The following is a 17106-nucleotide window of genomic DNA, read 5'->3' as shown; positions in this document are numbered from 1 at the left end:
ACCACTCTGGGAAGCTCTTAAGACCAATTTCAGGTCACAGTTTATGATTAAGCCTCGGCACCCCTCAAGCTTTGCTTCCCAGACATAACCTCTTCTGAACTCAATTTTATTTATTGCTTTCACAAAAAACACAGAAAGCGCTAAGCACAAAGCATAAAATAATAATACATCATAAATAACCGAATAAGTATATATGCATTGTTTTCTCCCCTCTTGTTGCATGTTAGAAGCTGTTTGCAGATGATGAGAGGAGCAAGGTTCATCCGTTAGCATGCAACACACATACAAAAAAAACATTTTTTATTCAACCACCCCGTTTAGTAATTTCACTCACTTCACTACTTTTAAGGCTTTCTTTCGTCCCAGCACTTCTGCAACTGTGGATTTTTAACACAAAATGGCAGACAAAGACGAACGTGCAGTCAGGGTAGGCAAGGGAGGCAGTGCCTCACTACTGCCTGCTTGTGTTCTTTCCTTTGCCCTTCATCTGAAGAGTTAAAAAAACAACAACACAAAAACTAATGCTGAGCAAGGCCAAAAAGTAAAAATACTTCATATTACTCTTTCCTGATTGAACAGTGATTTTAAAGCGTTGAAGATTAAGTCATACGAGTAAAATGTAGTATGAGCTTTCATGTCAAAACAAGAACCCAGCTGGTTTTAAATTATTTTGGATGGCACCTAATACAAAATGGCAGATGTAGCAAAAATCTAAGGTAAATGCAAGAATAAAAATAAAACACTCCATCACGTATCTACTTGTCACACTTTTCATGCTTTTAAGGATTATAACATATCCACATGGACGCAAGTACCCTAATGATTTTGAACAACACCCAATATAAAATGGTATACGCAGCCTCTGCAAAGAAAAAAATAAACCTCCATGTGCTGCACGGCAAAACAAGAACCCTGTTGATCATTTTGGAATTGCAACAGAACAAAAATGGCACTTAACAAAACAGCTCAAACCGCCTGTAAGAGGCACTATTTACAACTGGAGCAGACTAAAAGTATTGGAATGCACCAACAGCTCCTTGTGGCACAAAAAATATTTCACGTGATTCACAGTAGTGCAGTTAAAATAAAAACAGCAGAGAATGCATTTTCTGTAAAAATTGTGTGCGGATGCTGAAGAGCTGAGGCTGAACTCAAATTTAAAAAAAATTAAAGTTGGAATGTCAAACTGAAAAAAGCTCAATTTTATTATTTTTTTTTAAAAGTATTGACTCATTTGGGAATTTGATTGTGGAACAGTAAAATGCAGGAATTTATGAATGTGAAAAAAATAAATAATCAAAAAAATATATATCTTAAGATGTCCTGAATGAGCTAAAAAAATCTAAAATGGAATGATTGTAATACAAGGTATGCTGGAATTTGTGAATATTCGTAAATTCGGGAAAAGCAAAAAATTCTTCCCAGGATGCCTGCCCTGAATTTTGTGAATATGTTGAAGTAGGAATGGTTTGAATTGTTTGAAAAATGCGGAAGAAGTAGTGTGTCAAAAAACTGTATGACTGCTCCTCAGCAATTCCACAATAATTAAGTCTCTGATTGTTATGCTACATGTCGCAGCAGCGCTTGCAGGCTCTGAGGCGAGATCCAGAGCGCCTCCAGCAGGTTGTACTGGCAGTAGCCCATCCAGAAACCGAAAGCCACGTCGGTGACGTTGTGGCGGCCCAGCATGACCCGGCTCAGCCCCACCGTGGCCGCCCACAGTAGCACCAGGACCCGCAACGGCGCGGCCAGGACCAGGTGCGCCAGCAGGAAACGGGCGCACATGGCGGCGCGGGTGGCGTGACCCGACGGGAAGGAGTAGCGGTCCACCGAGAAGGTGGCGAACATGTCCATGCGGTTGTGGGCCGGGCGGCGTCGCCGTACTGTTGCCTTCACCACGCCCACTAGGACCAGATCCAGCAGTAGACCTGGAAAATGACAAGTGGTGCGCCGGTACGCATGAGGACTGTAGTACTTTTTGCTGAGGAAAAAACAACAACAAACAAACCCAGAGTTATGTACTTACCCATGAGGAGGTTGAGCATGACCTCCTGACCGGCAGCACTATCACTCTTGTAGATGCAGTAGGCGGTTCCAGCCAGCCAGGGGATGCCGTGGCCCGTCACCTCGATGAGCTTCATGAGGGGCCGCGCACTCCCCCACGACGAGTCCTCCCGGGCGCACACCCCCAGACTCTTGGACAGCCACAGGTCGATGGCGAGCAGCGAGCTGAGGGCCACGCGGAAGAGCGACGGGTTGAGCCGGATGCCGTCCTCCTCCGGCTGCCCGGAGCCGGTGGACGAGCTGGATCCGCGGCGACGAGTGGGGCTTTCCGAGGCGCGGAGCCGCGCCGTCGCCGTGTCGGAGCTCTGCCGCTGGAGATGAGGCGGCGTCAAAGACCGGCTCAGCGGCTTGGTGAGCGACATGAACTCGTAGCGGCCGTTGTTGGTGCCGCCGAGCACCGGGCTGCCCCCACTCCCGCTTCCGGCACGACCCGGGGGTTTTGCCTTCGGTGAAGACATTTTGTCGGCTAGCGTCGTTGCGGTGAGCTGTTTCCGCAGTGTTGTGCAGGCTGTCGCCGCTTTATCTCGTCGACTGCAAAGGTTGAGTATTCCAATCACGTAGTGAAACCAGTGCACGCCATATTTGTTGTTCTATCGCAAAGCCTGCTGGGAAATAGAGTTTTTCTCTTCAACCAAAGAAGGGCACGGTGATCATTTTTTTGCTTTGCGATCGTCTGATTTAAAAAGTATATATATGAATTAACTCGATTAAATGATTAAAATTTGATTTTTAACTGTCAACCAATTAAAATATAAAATATAATTAGACATTTTTAACACTTACAATTACCTTATTTATATTTATTTTTAGCAGAAAATCCCGTCATTTTTTGTTTTTATCGATAGATTTTTTTTCCTTCCAGTTTTAGCACAATATAAACTGGAAATAACAAAGCAACAAATAGCTACATTTGTTCATAATGTTAACATAACAACAATGATGTATAATTATTTTTAACCCATTTCCCATATTGTAGTATAATATTATAACACACAGACTGGTTTCATGTAAAAAATAAATAAATCTTTATTGCATTTACATGTATTCATTACAATTACAGTCATTAAAAGCAGCTTAACTTCAAATAGTCAAAATAGGCTTCCAAAAAGGGTTTCTATCCCAGGTTAGAGTTTCAAATCCTGGTTTTGAGACAGGGTTAAGGTTTCAAGTGTGTTGACCTTGCGGAAAGCCTTTACTTCTTCCATCATGTCATGTAATCCCTTTATCTCTCCTTCCTTCATTTCACTACCTTCCTTTTACACATGGCTGTTTTCTTCATTCACCTTCCATCTTTGTTTCCTACCTTCAATTCTGCCTTTCTCCCGTATCTTTCCTTCTTTGCATCGTTTCTGCCGTTTAAAATTTAAAGGCGGGGGGGGGGGGGTGGTATAAACAAAATCGGAGCTGTCATGAATGTACCTTTCAATAAAGATATTGTACTTAAAAAAAAATCAAATAAAAACATCCCTCCTCCGTGCTCACCTGTCATTGGTCGATATCAGTATAACGAAGTACGCCTACTTCCGGGTTCGTTTGCGTAAGGGGTTGATCACAGACACCGGGAGTAAGCTCATCTTTCCCACGCGTGGAACGTCAAAGAGCCGAACATGCCTGGAATCCTCCTGGGTGACAAGTTTCCCAATTTCGAGGCCGACACCACCATCGGCCCGATCAAGTTCCACGAATTCCTGGGAAACTCGTAAGTGAGCCAGCTATTACGGGGGCACAAAGTCTGAAACGCAAGCGTGACTGTGTCAGTTATTTAATCAACATGCTTGATCTGCAGTTCTGTAAAACTATACACTGTATTCGGCAAATATAGATAGCAGAAATGCTCTTAATGCATAATAGTAGGCATAGGCAGTAGTTGCGTCATAGACAAATAGAGGTGGAAAAAAACATTTATTTGCTAATTACGAGTAATTTTATAATTGCTCACTTGTCAGCAAAGTACTTTTGCTTGACTACAACATTGGTATAGTATTAATAATAGTTATTTATTGTTGTATCCGTTTTGTCGTTAACTTTTACGGTACCTAATAATGTGGTGTCAATAATGCCTGGTGGGACACAACTTTTAAGTGTAGGCTTTTCATGTGTTCTGGTTGTGGTACAAGCACAATACTTTTTAGTTGTATTTTTTACTTTCATTTTGGAGGAAAAACAACAGTTGAACTTGCTCACCTCAACTTGGGACCAGCATGGCATGACACAAGGCTTGTATTGTGCATCTCATCTAGTAAGTGGGACGCCGGGGCTTGTTGGCACACAAGAGGTTCCCGGCCTCTTTTGTCCCTGCCTGAACTCATTTAAACGGAAACGGAGCCTACTTGGACAACTTCTTTGCTTTGAGACCTTCAAATGGAGAGCGTTTTTCTCTCATGTTCAGTCATGTGTGGATTCAAATCAGCATGTGACTACCCAAGGAAATAGGCTTTATAAGGCCCATTGTTTCAATTTCCTATGAACGGAGGAGTTAGTCATGAGATAAGTGGTGCTGTTCTATCTATTATAAAGTTGTCCCAACGAACAATTGTGTCATTCTACCACCTAAAGAAATAGACTGAAGAAATACATCTCCATCTTTTTATATTAGGGAGGAGCTAAATTTAGCCTGGTTTATTAGTAGTGGAAATTATGAATGGTTGAAAAAAAAAATCATCTGTAGTTAAAAAAAATATATATAAAATGCTTATATGATAGTTTAAAGTGTTATAAAAACACATAATTTAAAAATCAACTTTTAACATAGCCTTAAAAATTAACAGCTTCCTGATTTGATTTCAGCTAGCAAGAAAACACATGATTGGAAGACTTTCCGGAACTCCCGCATACCACGCAGACTATACCTGACACAAAAGATCTTTTAACAGTCGAGATGTTTCGTTTCAACTTACTTCCTTGACACCATTTAGATTTCCTACTATCTAAAGCTTTGGCACCAGCTAGAGCATTATACGAAAAAAATTGTCCGAAAGCCGCGAATAATCGCCGGAACACAAAATGGGAATTTGCGAATCGTGGCGGGTTTCTGTGTGCCACCTTCACGGAGGATTGGAACTTTTCAGGAAGTTGATTTCAAAGTTTTTCTCTTCCCACCGAGCAGATGGGGCATCCTGTTCTCCCACCCGAAGGACTTCACCCCCGTGTGCACCACCGAGCTGGCGTGCGCCGCCAGCCTCAGCGAAAAGTTCGTTAAGCGCGGCGTCAAGATGATCGCCCTGTCCGTCGACAGCGTGGAGGATCACCGCGGATGGAGCAAGGTGGAGGACACACACACACACACACACACACACACACACACACACACACACACACACACACACACATGCGCGCGCACGTAACTGGTGAACGTTGTTGAACAGAGAGGAAAAACTATATTCTTGAATTTCTATATAAACTGCTCATCAAAGTAGGTATTAGTTTGAGCGGAATCTGTTTAGTCTTGTTTTTTTTTTTTGGATGATGATCAGATGACATTTTATTACCTACTCATGCAGAAATTGTAATAAATTCCAAAGGGTTCACATACTTTTCCCCTCCCCCTGTACATTGGCGTGTGTGTTTGCCCGACTGTGTTTGTGCGTACACGCGTGTGCACATTTGTGTAAAAGACGAGCAATGACCCGCCTGCCAAGGTCATCAAACTGCGCCGTCCTCTTCAAACCTTTCGACTAGCTAACTTGGCAGATCATTCAAAACATTTTAAGTTGTTAAGTTATTCAGTAACTGGAATATGCTTACAAAATCCAACTACATGTTCGTCATTTACCCGATGTGAACTTTGGGGCTTATGCAACTTGTCTGGCCACACAGTTGTCATTTTTCCCCACTGTTATCAACCGTTATTTATTTATTTTTTCACTTTTTTTCCCTTCAAATAAGCAAGGTCAATTAGATGATGAATACAAAATTAAAAAATGGAAATATTTAATTTGCTCGTTCATTAATTAAATGTGGGTTGATGTATTTAATCATGAAATAATTTATGCATGCATTTTTGTATGCAATAGCGTGTTTGCATAATGTTTTTTTCACTGAAGCAACCCCCGTCACTCCCGGCTGTTTTACTGGATTTTGACTGATTTTGCAAGGCTCACAGAATATTGTGTTCTATTCCTATAAAAAATGGAACCTACCAAAGAGTCTCTTCTTTCATCAGGAAAAAAAAGTATATTTCCATCTGTGTCTGCTTCGCAGCAGTTAGCATTAGAATATAGCTAAGTTTCATCATTCTGTTTTAAATTGTGGAGAAAACAGCTTGTTTGCAAAATGGCCCTGGTTGATCTCTTATACTCTGCTGCCACCTGCTGGCCGTTTTTTTATAACGTCCATTGCTTCAACAATTCTCTGCAGTTCGGAGGCTGCATCAAAGCCTTCTGTATGCTCTAGGATAAAAAACGTATAAATACATCTTGGGAAACTGGTAATATTTAAAATAGAACGTATTTATGCGTTTTTGGGAGCAAATTAGTTAATTTTGGCCCAAAAAAGGCATATCAATTCCTGGGCTCATCATAATTTTTATTATTTTGTTTTTTATTAAAATAAGTCAGTTAAATTCTGTTATGTGATTATTTTTCAAATTGTGGACAATTTATTAGATGTATTAACAACATTAATTTAGTTGACTTTTCATATATTAGTAATTTTACTGTTTTTAAATAGTTTTTTTGGTTACTGCGTTCAGAACTTTCTGCTTACTCAAGCAAAAAGAGAAACTATAACATACAAACTAAATAATAATAAAATGTGAATTTGTCAGTAGATTCTTCTAAAAAATTTGAGGTTGACAAAATAATAGAAGAAAAAAAGATGATCCAGCTGCTGTACTCTGCATGCTCTTTGCTTGTTTGTGAGCGCAGGACGTGATGGCCTTCAACAGTCAGGCTTCGAGTCCTCTGCCCTTCCCCATCATTGCTGACGACAAGCGCAAGCTGGCCACCCAGCTGGGAATGCTGGACCCCGACGAGATCGACGGCGACGGCATCCCGCTTACCGCTCGCTGTGTAAGAACTCAGCATTTTTCCGCCGTGTGAAAATCAAGCAAAAACTTCAAAGAGAAGTCACTTTTCTTTATTGTTATCAAGCTGAAAAAAACCCCACACAAAAAAAAAAACATGACTCTGTCTTTCGGTTCTGTTTTTCCAGGTGTTTGTGATCGGACCCGACAAGCGCTTGAAACTGTCCATCCTGTACCCGGCCACCACGGGGAGGAACTTTGACGAGCTGCTGCGCGTTATCGACTCACTGCAGCTGACGGCGCAGAAGAAGGTGGCCACACCCGTCGACTGGAAGGTACGCCCACCCACCGGACCCTTTCCGATATTCTACTTCGCGCTATCAAGGTGACGGGTCGGATTTTGTCTGGTGTTGCAGCCCGGAGACAAAGTCATGGTGCTTCCCAACGTCTCCGACGCCGACGCGGCCACTCTTTTCCCCAAAGGCGTGACCACTAAGGAGGTGCCTTCTGGGAGAAAATATCTGCGCTACACTCAGCTCTGAAGACCTTCAGCCCATCTTGAATCACAATCTAAGTAAAAAATAGTGCACATTAACAATAAACGAAAAGTAGTGCCTTCTGTGTCATCCCATAATAAACATTTGCACTTCAATTCAAAATGAGCTGTTTTCCCACACGTTCTTCTCTGCTATGCCAACTTCCCGCCACTGAGTGTCGCTGTGTTACCTGTTTTAGAAAACAATACAGTCCTGCAGTTCCACCTTTCACCAACAGATGTCGCCAAATACACGCTGTTCTTCTAAGTGGTCTGCTAAAAAAACAACGGTTCATTCGTCATGTTTTAACAGGAAATGCAGTCCTGAGTAAACATTTTAAATGTCCAATAATTTCACGTGCTAAAATGAGATGTCAAACGGCATGCATTGAAGTTTAATGCCGCGTTTCAACAGCAATAATAATAATAACAATAGGGTTGATGAATAAATTCAAGTCTAGTAGTACTAACTCTTTCTTAAAAAAAAAAAAAAAAGACATCTTAATTGCTAATCGAGTAAAAAATGTTCATTTCTATGTGTCTCCACTAGTCTAAACACTACATTCTGATTAATATTGTGTTTGTGGACTATAAATTAAGCAGCATTTTAGGAGGGTGGCCATTTTGCCACTCGCTGTCGACTGAGGGCTCAGGTAGCGACCAATCACGGCTCAGCTTACATAGTTGCAACAGTTTACGATTCAAAAAAATAAAAGTGAGAGAGAAAACACATAGAATGCTCTTTGTGTTTAGAAAAAGCAGAAAACACATGTAATATTTACTACAGCATACCTACTTTTCCACCCCCGTATATATATATATATATATATATATATTAAAAAAATATTGAATACAGTGAATAAACCATTTATCCTTGATTTTGCTGCAAACCTTACTTTATTTGCTGTTTTGAGTGCTCTTGAAAAGTAGTGCTTTGGCATCATCTGTCACCAATATAAATCAATCTATCTTTGCAATTGGCTCTGGACATTGTTGTGTACTATTTTTTTTATTGAAACTATCCAAGTTTTTGTGTTGATGTTTTCCCCCTTCTAACACCCCCCTTCATGTCTATCATGGTGAACAACAGCCACAATGTGTAGACAGCAGTACTGATCAAATGCATTCGTGCCATAGCTTAGCACAACAACAATAGCCTTCTAATAGCGGGCGAGCATAAGAAGAGCTTACAGGGTGTCAGACGCTGGCTCAACTGCCCTCCTTTAGTTTTTTACCCCCCGCCCCGCTCCAACCCGTCCCCTCTCTATGTTCATCTGTCATCCCGGAGCCTCCTCCAGCGTGGTAATCCAACACCAAGCCCGGTACCAGCTGCACACACACACACATATGCTCACACATGTACACGTATGTGTACTAGTGCTGATCAAAGACATAAACAGTGCTGTGAAAGGACCGCCAGACCCCCCCCCCTCCACCGCCCACCCCCCCGTATCTCAGGGAAGAGATTCCCCCCCTCCTGACCTGCCCGCCTCAGACTAGCCAGGCTCCACTTTTCCTGAGGATTGATAAGCAAAACAAGCGCTCACTCATATTCTGTCACATCGGAGCCCCCCCTGTGAGGATTTACAGGCGGGATTTGACGAGTCAGGCTCTGCTTAGTGTGAGGGTAAATAAAGTAGAAAGGTTCCAAGCACCAGTGGAGGAGAGGGTTGGAATTGCTGGTCAGAATATCCATACCAATTGCTATAGATGGAAACCAGTGTCATGAGATAAAATTGTAGACTTTTTCTTAAAAATATACAACTTTTTGTTGAAAATATACAATTTAAATCTCCTAAAGTTGTCAATCTGGATCTGGAAGTCCAACAGGATCTTGGCCTAGTAGTCTTCAACCATCTTTGGGGTTGGTTCTGGGACCTCTAGACCATATTTGGTACAGATTATTCGGGTACAAAATTCCCGTTACCTGCTTCTGCCACTCCACGGGTCTTCTTCGTCTGATGTGGTCGACCCCTGACCTCTCTTGATCTCACGTTCAGGGCCTGTTCTTCTTCTGCTATGATTAGTACCTCCGCGGTGTCTTTAAAACTCTTTGACTGCCAAAAACGTTAAATAACGTTTCGTAAAATCCTATGGAGGAGTGCCAAAGACGTTAAAATACGTTTTTTTTTCAAAACAGGTGAAACTAACCATTTTCTATTGTTGATTACTCAAAAACGGAATAAGGTAGAAACAAACTTTTTTTTTTCTGATGGAAGATGAGAGTCCAATCTTGTTTTGGCAGTATGTGTGTTTCCATAGTCCAAACACATCATTTTCTATGGACCTTGAAAGATCAGTCAAAATGCTTAAAATTGGCTGGCACCCACGGCATCCCTTTTCTGAAAATGTCTGGCAGTCAAAGAGTTAAGTCGAGCCACTTTTTTTAGTTTGTTGGGTGTGCATGCCATGCATCGGCTTGTCTTTCCATGACTGTCCATCTGGCTCCTTCTCCTTACTGTGCTTCTGTTCTGGAGGCCTGTTCTTTCCTCCTGTATAGTATATATACAATATAACAATTTATGGGTAATTTATACAGAAATCCGGGTTAAAAAAAAAAAGTAGATCCATATATGCTTACCTTTCCCCCGTTAAGCCAATTTTCCATGTTATTATTTTTCACTATTATACGAGCCTCCAAGGCTTTACAATTGGGCTAAATGAATTTCTTTTATGAGTGGCAAGAGAAAACAAATGTAGAATACATGAGCCAACAGAGTTCATGAGAACTGTCTGAAGGAGATTTCTCTCTCCAGCACAAACTTGTTAATGCATTTCCTGTGTGAACAGCATATGCAGCTCAAAGAAGATAAACCGTGATAGCGAAGGGATATACAATCTATTACGAAGGTCATTCGTTTCCAGCCAAAGCTGCCAACGTGAGCTTTTCAATACACAACGCCGATCCTGATACTGCATATAACACCGCGCCATAGTACACGTATTGTTCCCGACTGTTTTTTTTTTAACACTCCCCGTGGAGCAGTAACTGCAGTGGATGCAATAAAACAAAGCGCTCTATTTGAGTTTGGTTGTTAAAAACGCAGGAAGGCTGATACAGTGTGTGGCTTTTAAGTGGCGTGTTCTGCAAAAGGTATCCAGGAGATATTTGCTGTTTTCCGAACGCAGGAAAAATTGGCCCGAAATCCCCCAAGTGCTGAGTTTGGTAACGAGCCAGCGTCAGGACAAAGAGCAACTGTGCTGCTGTAGCTACACAATGAACTCTGATAGCGGCTGGAATTAGGTGGGACGACACTTTGGGAAAGATTTACAATTGGAAGGAGGGATTCAAAATAATGCGCTGGGAAACTGCAAAATTTACACTGAGAAGCCTTACTTTTTTCCTTTGCACTTTGTTTGTCCGATTAAAAAAAAAAAGACATTTTCTTTGAATATGACACTTTTTTTCTCTTAAAAAATAAGCAACTTCTTTGTTAAATGCATAACTTCTTATTCTCAAATGACTGTCTAAAATATACATTTTTGTTGTTGAAAATATGACTTTATTCTAAAAATCTGCAGCTTTTTTCATTAACATACGGTATGACTATTTTTTGACATAGGACTTTTTCTGCTTCTTTTTTTTTGCTATACTAGAATAAAGTGTAATTGCACATATACTACAGTAGGTGGCAGTGGCGCTTTCTTCTTCCTGGGAGGCTAGCACAAAAAGAATAGAGAAGCACTAGAGCTAGGCTAAAGCTAATGAATGAAAAAAGGAATGAATTTTTCTCTTGACTTTTTTTTTCTTAAAAATATAACTTGTTCAAATAGTCATCTTATTTTCTTAGCCTAATTTCACCTCACAAATGTACAACTTTTACCTTGAAAATACTGGACTTATTTGGTCCAATGTTTAGACAAGAGGAAGGAGAGGGAAATTCCCCAAACGGAGCTCCACCTTCAACGTGGGTCAACCCGACCTAACGTAACCTTTCATCCCACTGCAGTCCACAATGCTAATCCTGCTGTCTATAAATATGCTAAAAAGCGCTCCCTTCAGGGAAACGGCGTGTGGCGATTGGCATCAAGAACGGTGAATGAATCAGAAGCAAGGCGGCGAGTGAGCGTCGGATGTGTTCACTCTGAACGCGTCACTGCTGACCCAAACATAATCCAAAGACGAGAGCACAAAAAAGGCCGCTTTAAAGGCAATGACATTTTTCCAATCCTATCATTGTGGATTTTGTTTCCCTTTAACTAGGCTCAATCCAGGAAACATAAGGATAATATTTAACTTGTGCTAAGTGATTCGTATGGAGTGGGTACTTTTTTTTTTGGTGGCCTTTGTTTGCCGGCAAGCTGCCACTTATCAGAGCGATGTCATCAAATGGCAATCAAATGTCAAATGCTAAATTGGAAGACGGGCTTGTTACAACCAGGGGTTTGCAAAGATGGCGGCGACCTGGCCTCAAGGTCATTGACCCCATGCTTCTCCAAAATATACGACTTATTTAGTTCCAAATACTGTATAATATGCTACTTTTTCCAAAGTAGGCTTTTTCGTCTTGTTTTTCAAAAAAAAATTAGGGAAAAAATAAACCTTTGAGACGTATTTTCATGGAAAATTGTTGTTGTAATTTTATTTTTTTTTACTTTTAAGGCCCATTTTTCATGAAATGCTGGTTTAAGATTTTAACTTGTAGACTTTTGAGGCTTTTTAAAATAATTTTACAAAAAACATTGCTTTAAAATTCAGATTTTTTAGTATTTTGAGGCATAATTTTCCTGAAAATGTGATAAAAATGTAATTCTTTGACTTTTGAAGCCTATTTTACAGATTTTTTTTAAATTCACATTTATAATTTGTAAGGAATATTTTTCTTTAAAAAAAAAATCTGGTTTGAAATTGCACTTTGAGATTTGAGGATCTTTTTCAAGGCGAGCATATTGTTTCCCCACAAAGTTTTCCCATCAAAAAATGCTTGAAAATACATATTTTTGACCCGTGTATAATGTGTGACAATATGTAAGGCATATTTTGCCTGACAAAATTTGTGTCCAAAAAAGATTTTCAGGCATACCCCCCCGCCCCCCCACAATTTTTTTAAATTGCCTTTTTTTTTTACTTGTTGGTTTTGCCTGAAAAATCTGGTTTGAAATTATAACTGTTTGACTTTTGATTCATAATTTTCAAGACAATTTGTGTCTAAAAAGACACAATGTCTAGAAAATGTCCGAAAAAAAGAAATGTCCAATTGTTTGACTTTTTGGGCATATTTTGTCTAAAGATTCCAATTGTTTGACTAAGTTTTGAGTCATATTTAGATCTGACCAGTTTTACTTCAGAAGCCTATTTCCTCTGAAATGTCCAATTGTTTAAATTTTGGTGGATATTTTGTCCAGCAAATTCAAATTGTTTGACTTTTTAGTCATATTTATAATTTAAATGGACTTTTAAGTCATATTTAGCAGAAAATTCAAATTGTTTTAACTTTTCAGTCATGATTTAAATTGCTTGACTTTTGAGGCTTTGGTCATAGATCATTTTGGTCTAAAGTTGAAATGAATGTGATTCTTATGCACCCCCCCCCCCCCCCCAAGAAAATTTGGCTTCGTAGGTTGAATGTTTTCTAAGCGCCTGTACAGTCCAAAGGATATCTAAAATCATGCAAATACAAAAACTCCTCTGAAAATGCAGTTGAGCTGCCTAACTTGTCATACTTCACATCCACCAGTAGTTGTACTTTTTTTTTTTCTTTCTTGGTTGTTGTTTTATGATGATGGCTTTAATTGATAGGCTGTGCTCTGTCCCTGCTGGAGGAACATAAACAAGTTCTAAAGCAAAACATGTGTTAGTCACTCGGCTCTCCCTACGTATGTGCACGTGAGCCAGGAAAGCCAGACCGGTTTCATTACCAGCCCCATTATGGTTAGGGAGGGCGGGGTGGGGGTGGGGGTGGGGTTCATCCCAAACTCTAAACAGTTGCCATGGCAACGCCGCCTCACACGACCTCCCTTGTCAACTTTCTCCTAGTTTTCTTCTTGTGGTCCCTCGTCCTGCCCATTCCTTGCCACACGCATGTAGAAAAAGTGGCAGCGGGCCTGTTTTCCCTCCAGCCAAGGGTTCCTCTCGTTGGTTGCTCTGTAACAAATGACAAGAAAAATTCAAATTGTTGGACATATTTTCAAATTTTGAGAGTTTTGAGGCGTGTTTTTCCTGATTATGAAAATTGGAGATTTTTTTTCTTAATGTATTTTTAATTTTATTTCTGTTGTGCAGTTTTTCCTAAAAAAATATGTTATTAAATTCTAATTATTTGACTTTGGAATTTGATCTCTATATACTGTATATGTGTGTGTATATGCAGTATATGTACATAAATAATACATAAATAGTACCTCGCCGATGCTACAGGCCCGCCCTTTCTTTTGACACACACACACAAGCCTGTTTTCCCTCCAGCGATAGAATTTCACAGGGCACTCTTCCCTGTTTTCCCCGTTGCTCTGTAACACGGGCTGCTTTTAGGAAAATAAACATGCAGAAAAGAACACAGGGGATGAAAAACAGTACTGGGGAGGGGCAGTTGTAATTGCGGTGCTCTCTTTTTGTCTTCCTTCTTTCTGTTTAATTTTGGGGCATAGTTGTGAATTTTAAATTATGTTCTACCTATGTGGAGTTTGTTCTTTGGGTACTTCTTAACACATCCCCAAAAAACACACTTTAGGTTACTAGGGGTGGGAACGATCCGGAGCCACTTTCAAGTGATGCCACTGTCCGTGTTTAACCCTGGAGAACCCATGGGGTCAAATTTGACCCCTAAATATTCTGCTACTCAAATAACAAAGACCTTTTTTTTATTTTACAAATTTAACTTCAAAAGTCCAGAGTGCCACTTCTGACCCCTGCATGGGGTCATCTAGTGGATGAATATTGCCCTTACATGAGCCAGAGTGGTGGTGACAAGATGGCTGCTGGCAACATGCTGTTTTGTTGAGCTGCAAAATCAATCCAAACAAAACCATCAGATGGTAAAATTGTGTTTTTTTTTTTTGTTAATCCATTTCATATCATGTTGCAGAATGCCTAGGAGTATGTTATATATATATATTTTTGATAAATTAGCAATTCTGAGCTAGTTCAAAAAACAAGGGTTGAAATTGAAAAAACATCTATTTTGGTGCTCAGTGAGCTTATAGCAGTAATTTTTATGTATAATTCATAATTTTCAAAAGAAGAAAAGGGTTCTTGGGTTATCCAGGGTTAAAGGCACTATCCTGCAGAAAAAGCCACAACCCTCCTAGTTGTCAAAGCTTACAAGGTAAGCAAAGCTGCATCGATTTTTGTTAGGACGCAAATGACTAGCTTCGGCTAAGTGGCGCGTGAATATTATTGTACGTGTGATCGAAACGCTGTGCCGTTAACGCACGACTCGATAAGAATGGCAGACCACCAGCACTCCCCTCACTAAACCACTTTAAGTCATTAATAACCTTTTCAACACACACTCGCGCACACACTTGCATGTGAGTCCAGTCGCACTTTATTAGCAGAGGAGCCATTTGCTTGTCACGGTGATGAAGCGCTTGGCACTGCTGCGGCGGGCTACTTTTTAAAGGCCCAGACACCCTTAGCCATTAGTCAGGTGAGGTGATCAATGTGTCTGTAATAGAGAGGAAGAAGAGACGGAGGAAGAGGAAGATGGCCGAATTGATAGAGAGGCGTAAAGAGAAGCAAAGAAAGAGAGACTGATAGCACTTTTACCTTCACATTCATCAAAGTGTTTGCAGCCGCTAACAGCATCCTCGGCGCATTTATGAGGCCATGTCAAAACTGTAGCATCTATCTCACATTATGTGTGTGCGTAAGAAGGAGAGAGCTGAAGGCGGGTGTTGCTCCTTCCAAAGGTCATCCAAGTCCTGAGGTCAACGTGTATGCGTGTGTTTTTCGTCCTCCATCTTGTCATCACCGAGCGAAGGTGCGGAGGAAGCCTGCGGGGCTGTAACCGCCTACAGGGATGGGAAGGGGGGGGGGGGGGCTAAGTGAAGTGCAGGAAGCCCCCAACCTCCCACCTCCCCCCCACCCACGCCGCCCCCCTTGGCACCGCTGCACTGTTTTGTCTGTGCCTGGGAAAATGGAAGTTGAAGAGGCAAATTTTTTTTTGATAAGCAGGCACTGGTGGTAAAGGGAGTGTGCTTGTGTGTGTGTGTGTGTGTGTGTGTGTGTGTGTGTGTGTGTGTGTGTGGGAGAGAGGGTGAGTGCCAAGCCGAGCAGGGGGGAGGAGAGTGCGCCTGGAAAACATCAAGCCATGGCTCTGCATACGTGTGTGTGCGCATGTGTGTGTGTGCGCATGTGTGTGTGTGTCCCTGGCTTGTTAACCTGGAGGTCACGGGCAGCATCAGGTGATGAAGTCAATGCCTGGCACACACAAGATGAGAACTGTGGTTTCTTCCATGCAGAGTAAACACACACAGGAAATATATACAGCATGTTGTATGATATATACAAGTATATATGGGGGTGATTGATTATAAACATGTTTCTCTTTTGAGGAAAAAAAATCTTTTTAATCCTTCAAGAAAAAAAGGCTGGCTATTCTTTTAAAGGGAAACGTTAACGGGATCTTTTAAAGGAACAGAAGTTCAATCTTTTCAAGAAAAAAAAAAAGTCAAATCTTTTAAAGGATAAAAAATGCCCAATCAATTTAAGAAAAAAAGTAAAATCTTTTTACGAAAAAAATGTCTAATCTTTTCAAGAAAAAAGTACAATCTTTTAATTTAAAGGGAAAAAATGCCCAAGCTATTCAAGAAAAAAAAGAACAATCTTTTTAGGAAGAAAAAGTCAAATCGTTTAAAAAAAAAAAGGTAAGTCTTTTTAAGAAAAAAGTAAAAGCCTTATCTATTCAAGAAAAAAAGTCAGATCGTTTAAAGAAAAGGTCAATCTTTTCAAGAAAAAAGTACAATCTTTTAATTTAAAGGGAAAAAATGCCCAAGCTATTCCAAAAAAAAAAGTCCAATCTTTTTAGAAAAAAAAGTCCAATCTTTTCAAGAAAAAAGTTTGAATTGTAAAAAAAAAAAGAAGAAAAAAAAGGAAAGTCTTTTTAAGAAAAAAGTCAAATCTTTTAAAGGAAAAAAAAGCCTTATCTAGTCAAGAAAAAAAGTCAGATCGTTTAAAGAAAAGGTCAATCTTTTCAAGAAAAAAGTACAATCTTTTAATTTAAAGGGAAAAAATGCCCAAGCTATTCAAGAAAAAAAGTCCAATCTTTTTAGGAAAAAAAAAAAGTCCAATCTTTTCAAGAAAAATGTCAAATTGTAAAAAAAAAAAAGGAAAGTCTTTTTAAGAAAAAAGTCTAATCTTTTAAAGGAAAAAAAGCCTTATCTATTTAAGAAAAAAAGTAAAATCGTTTGAAGAAAAGGTCAATCTTTTCAAGAAAAAAACTCAAATCTTTTAAAGAAAAAAAGTCCAATCGATTCAAGAAAAAAAAGTCATATCGTTTAAAGAAAAAGGTCAATCTTTTCAGAAAAAAGTCCCATCGTTTCAAGCAAAAAGTCAAATCTTTTAAAGGAAAAACGTTCAATCTTTTCAAGAAAAAAAGTCCAA

At 40.1% G+C, this 17106-nt stretch overlaps 2 protein-coding genes and 1 long non-coding RNA gene across 4 annotated transcripts; 1 reads left to right on the top strand and 2 right to left on the bottom strand.

The window, feature by feature from the left end:
- Positions 1-89: 89 nt before the first annotated feature.
- plpp6 (phospholipid phosphatase 6) lies at positions 90-2676 on the bottom strand. Its single transcript, XM_077584934.1, has 2 exons — positions 2027-2676; positions 90-1928 (listed from the first exon to the last, which is right to left on the bottom strand). Exons 1-2 carry the CDS (start codon positions 2520-2522, stop codon positions 1561-1563), a joined length of 864 nt encoding a protein of 287 aa, XP_077441060.1. The 5' UTR covers positions 2523-2676; the 3' UTR covers positions 90-1560.
- Positions 2677-3595: 919 nt separating this feature from the next.
- On the top strand, positions 3596-7686 carry prdx6 (peroxiredoxin 6). The gene is made up of 5 exons (XM_077584357.1): positions 3596-3763; positions 5171-5327; positions 6930-7073; positions 7216-7362; positions 7444-7686. The coding sequence occupies exons 1-5, from the start codon at positions 3672-3674 to the stop codon at positions 7567-7569; spliced, it is 666 nt and encodes a 221-aa protein (XP_077440483.1). The 5' UTR covers positions 3596-3671; the 3' UTR covers positions 7570-7686.
- Positions 7119-12582, bottom strand: LOC144062712 (uncharacterized). Of its 2 annotated transcripts, XR_013296440.1 has the most exons (3): positions 9762-12582; positions 9490-9653; positions 7119-8891 (listed from the first exon to the last, which is right to left on the bottom strand). It is a non-coding gene; the product is annotated as an uncharacterized LOC144062712 (long non-coding RNA). The 2 variants fall into 2 exon arrangements; XR_013296439.1 differs by having other exon boundaries at positions 9490-12582.
- Positions 12583-17106: the final 4524 nt, after the last annotated feature.

Source organism: Vanacampus margaritifer, chromosome 13, assembly GCF_051991255.1.
Source record: "Vanacampus margaritifer isolate UIUO_Vmar chromosome 13, RoL_Vmar_1.0, whole genome shotgun sequence".
NCBI classification, from domain to species: domain Eukaryota; kingdom Metazoa; phylum Chordata; class Actinopteri; order Syngnathiformes; family Syngnathidae; genus Vanacampus; species Vanacampus margaritifer.
The sequence above is the reverse complement of the archived record's forward strand: the minus strand, read 5'-3'. Positions and strand labels throughout refer to the sequence as shown.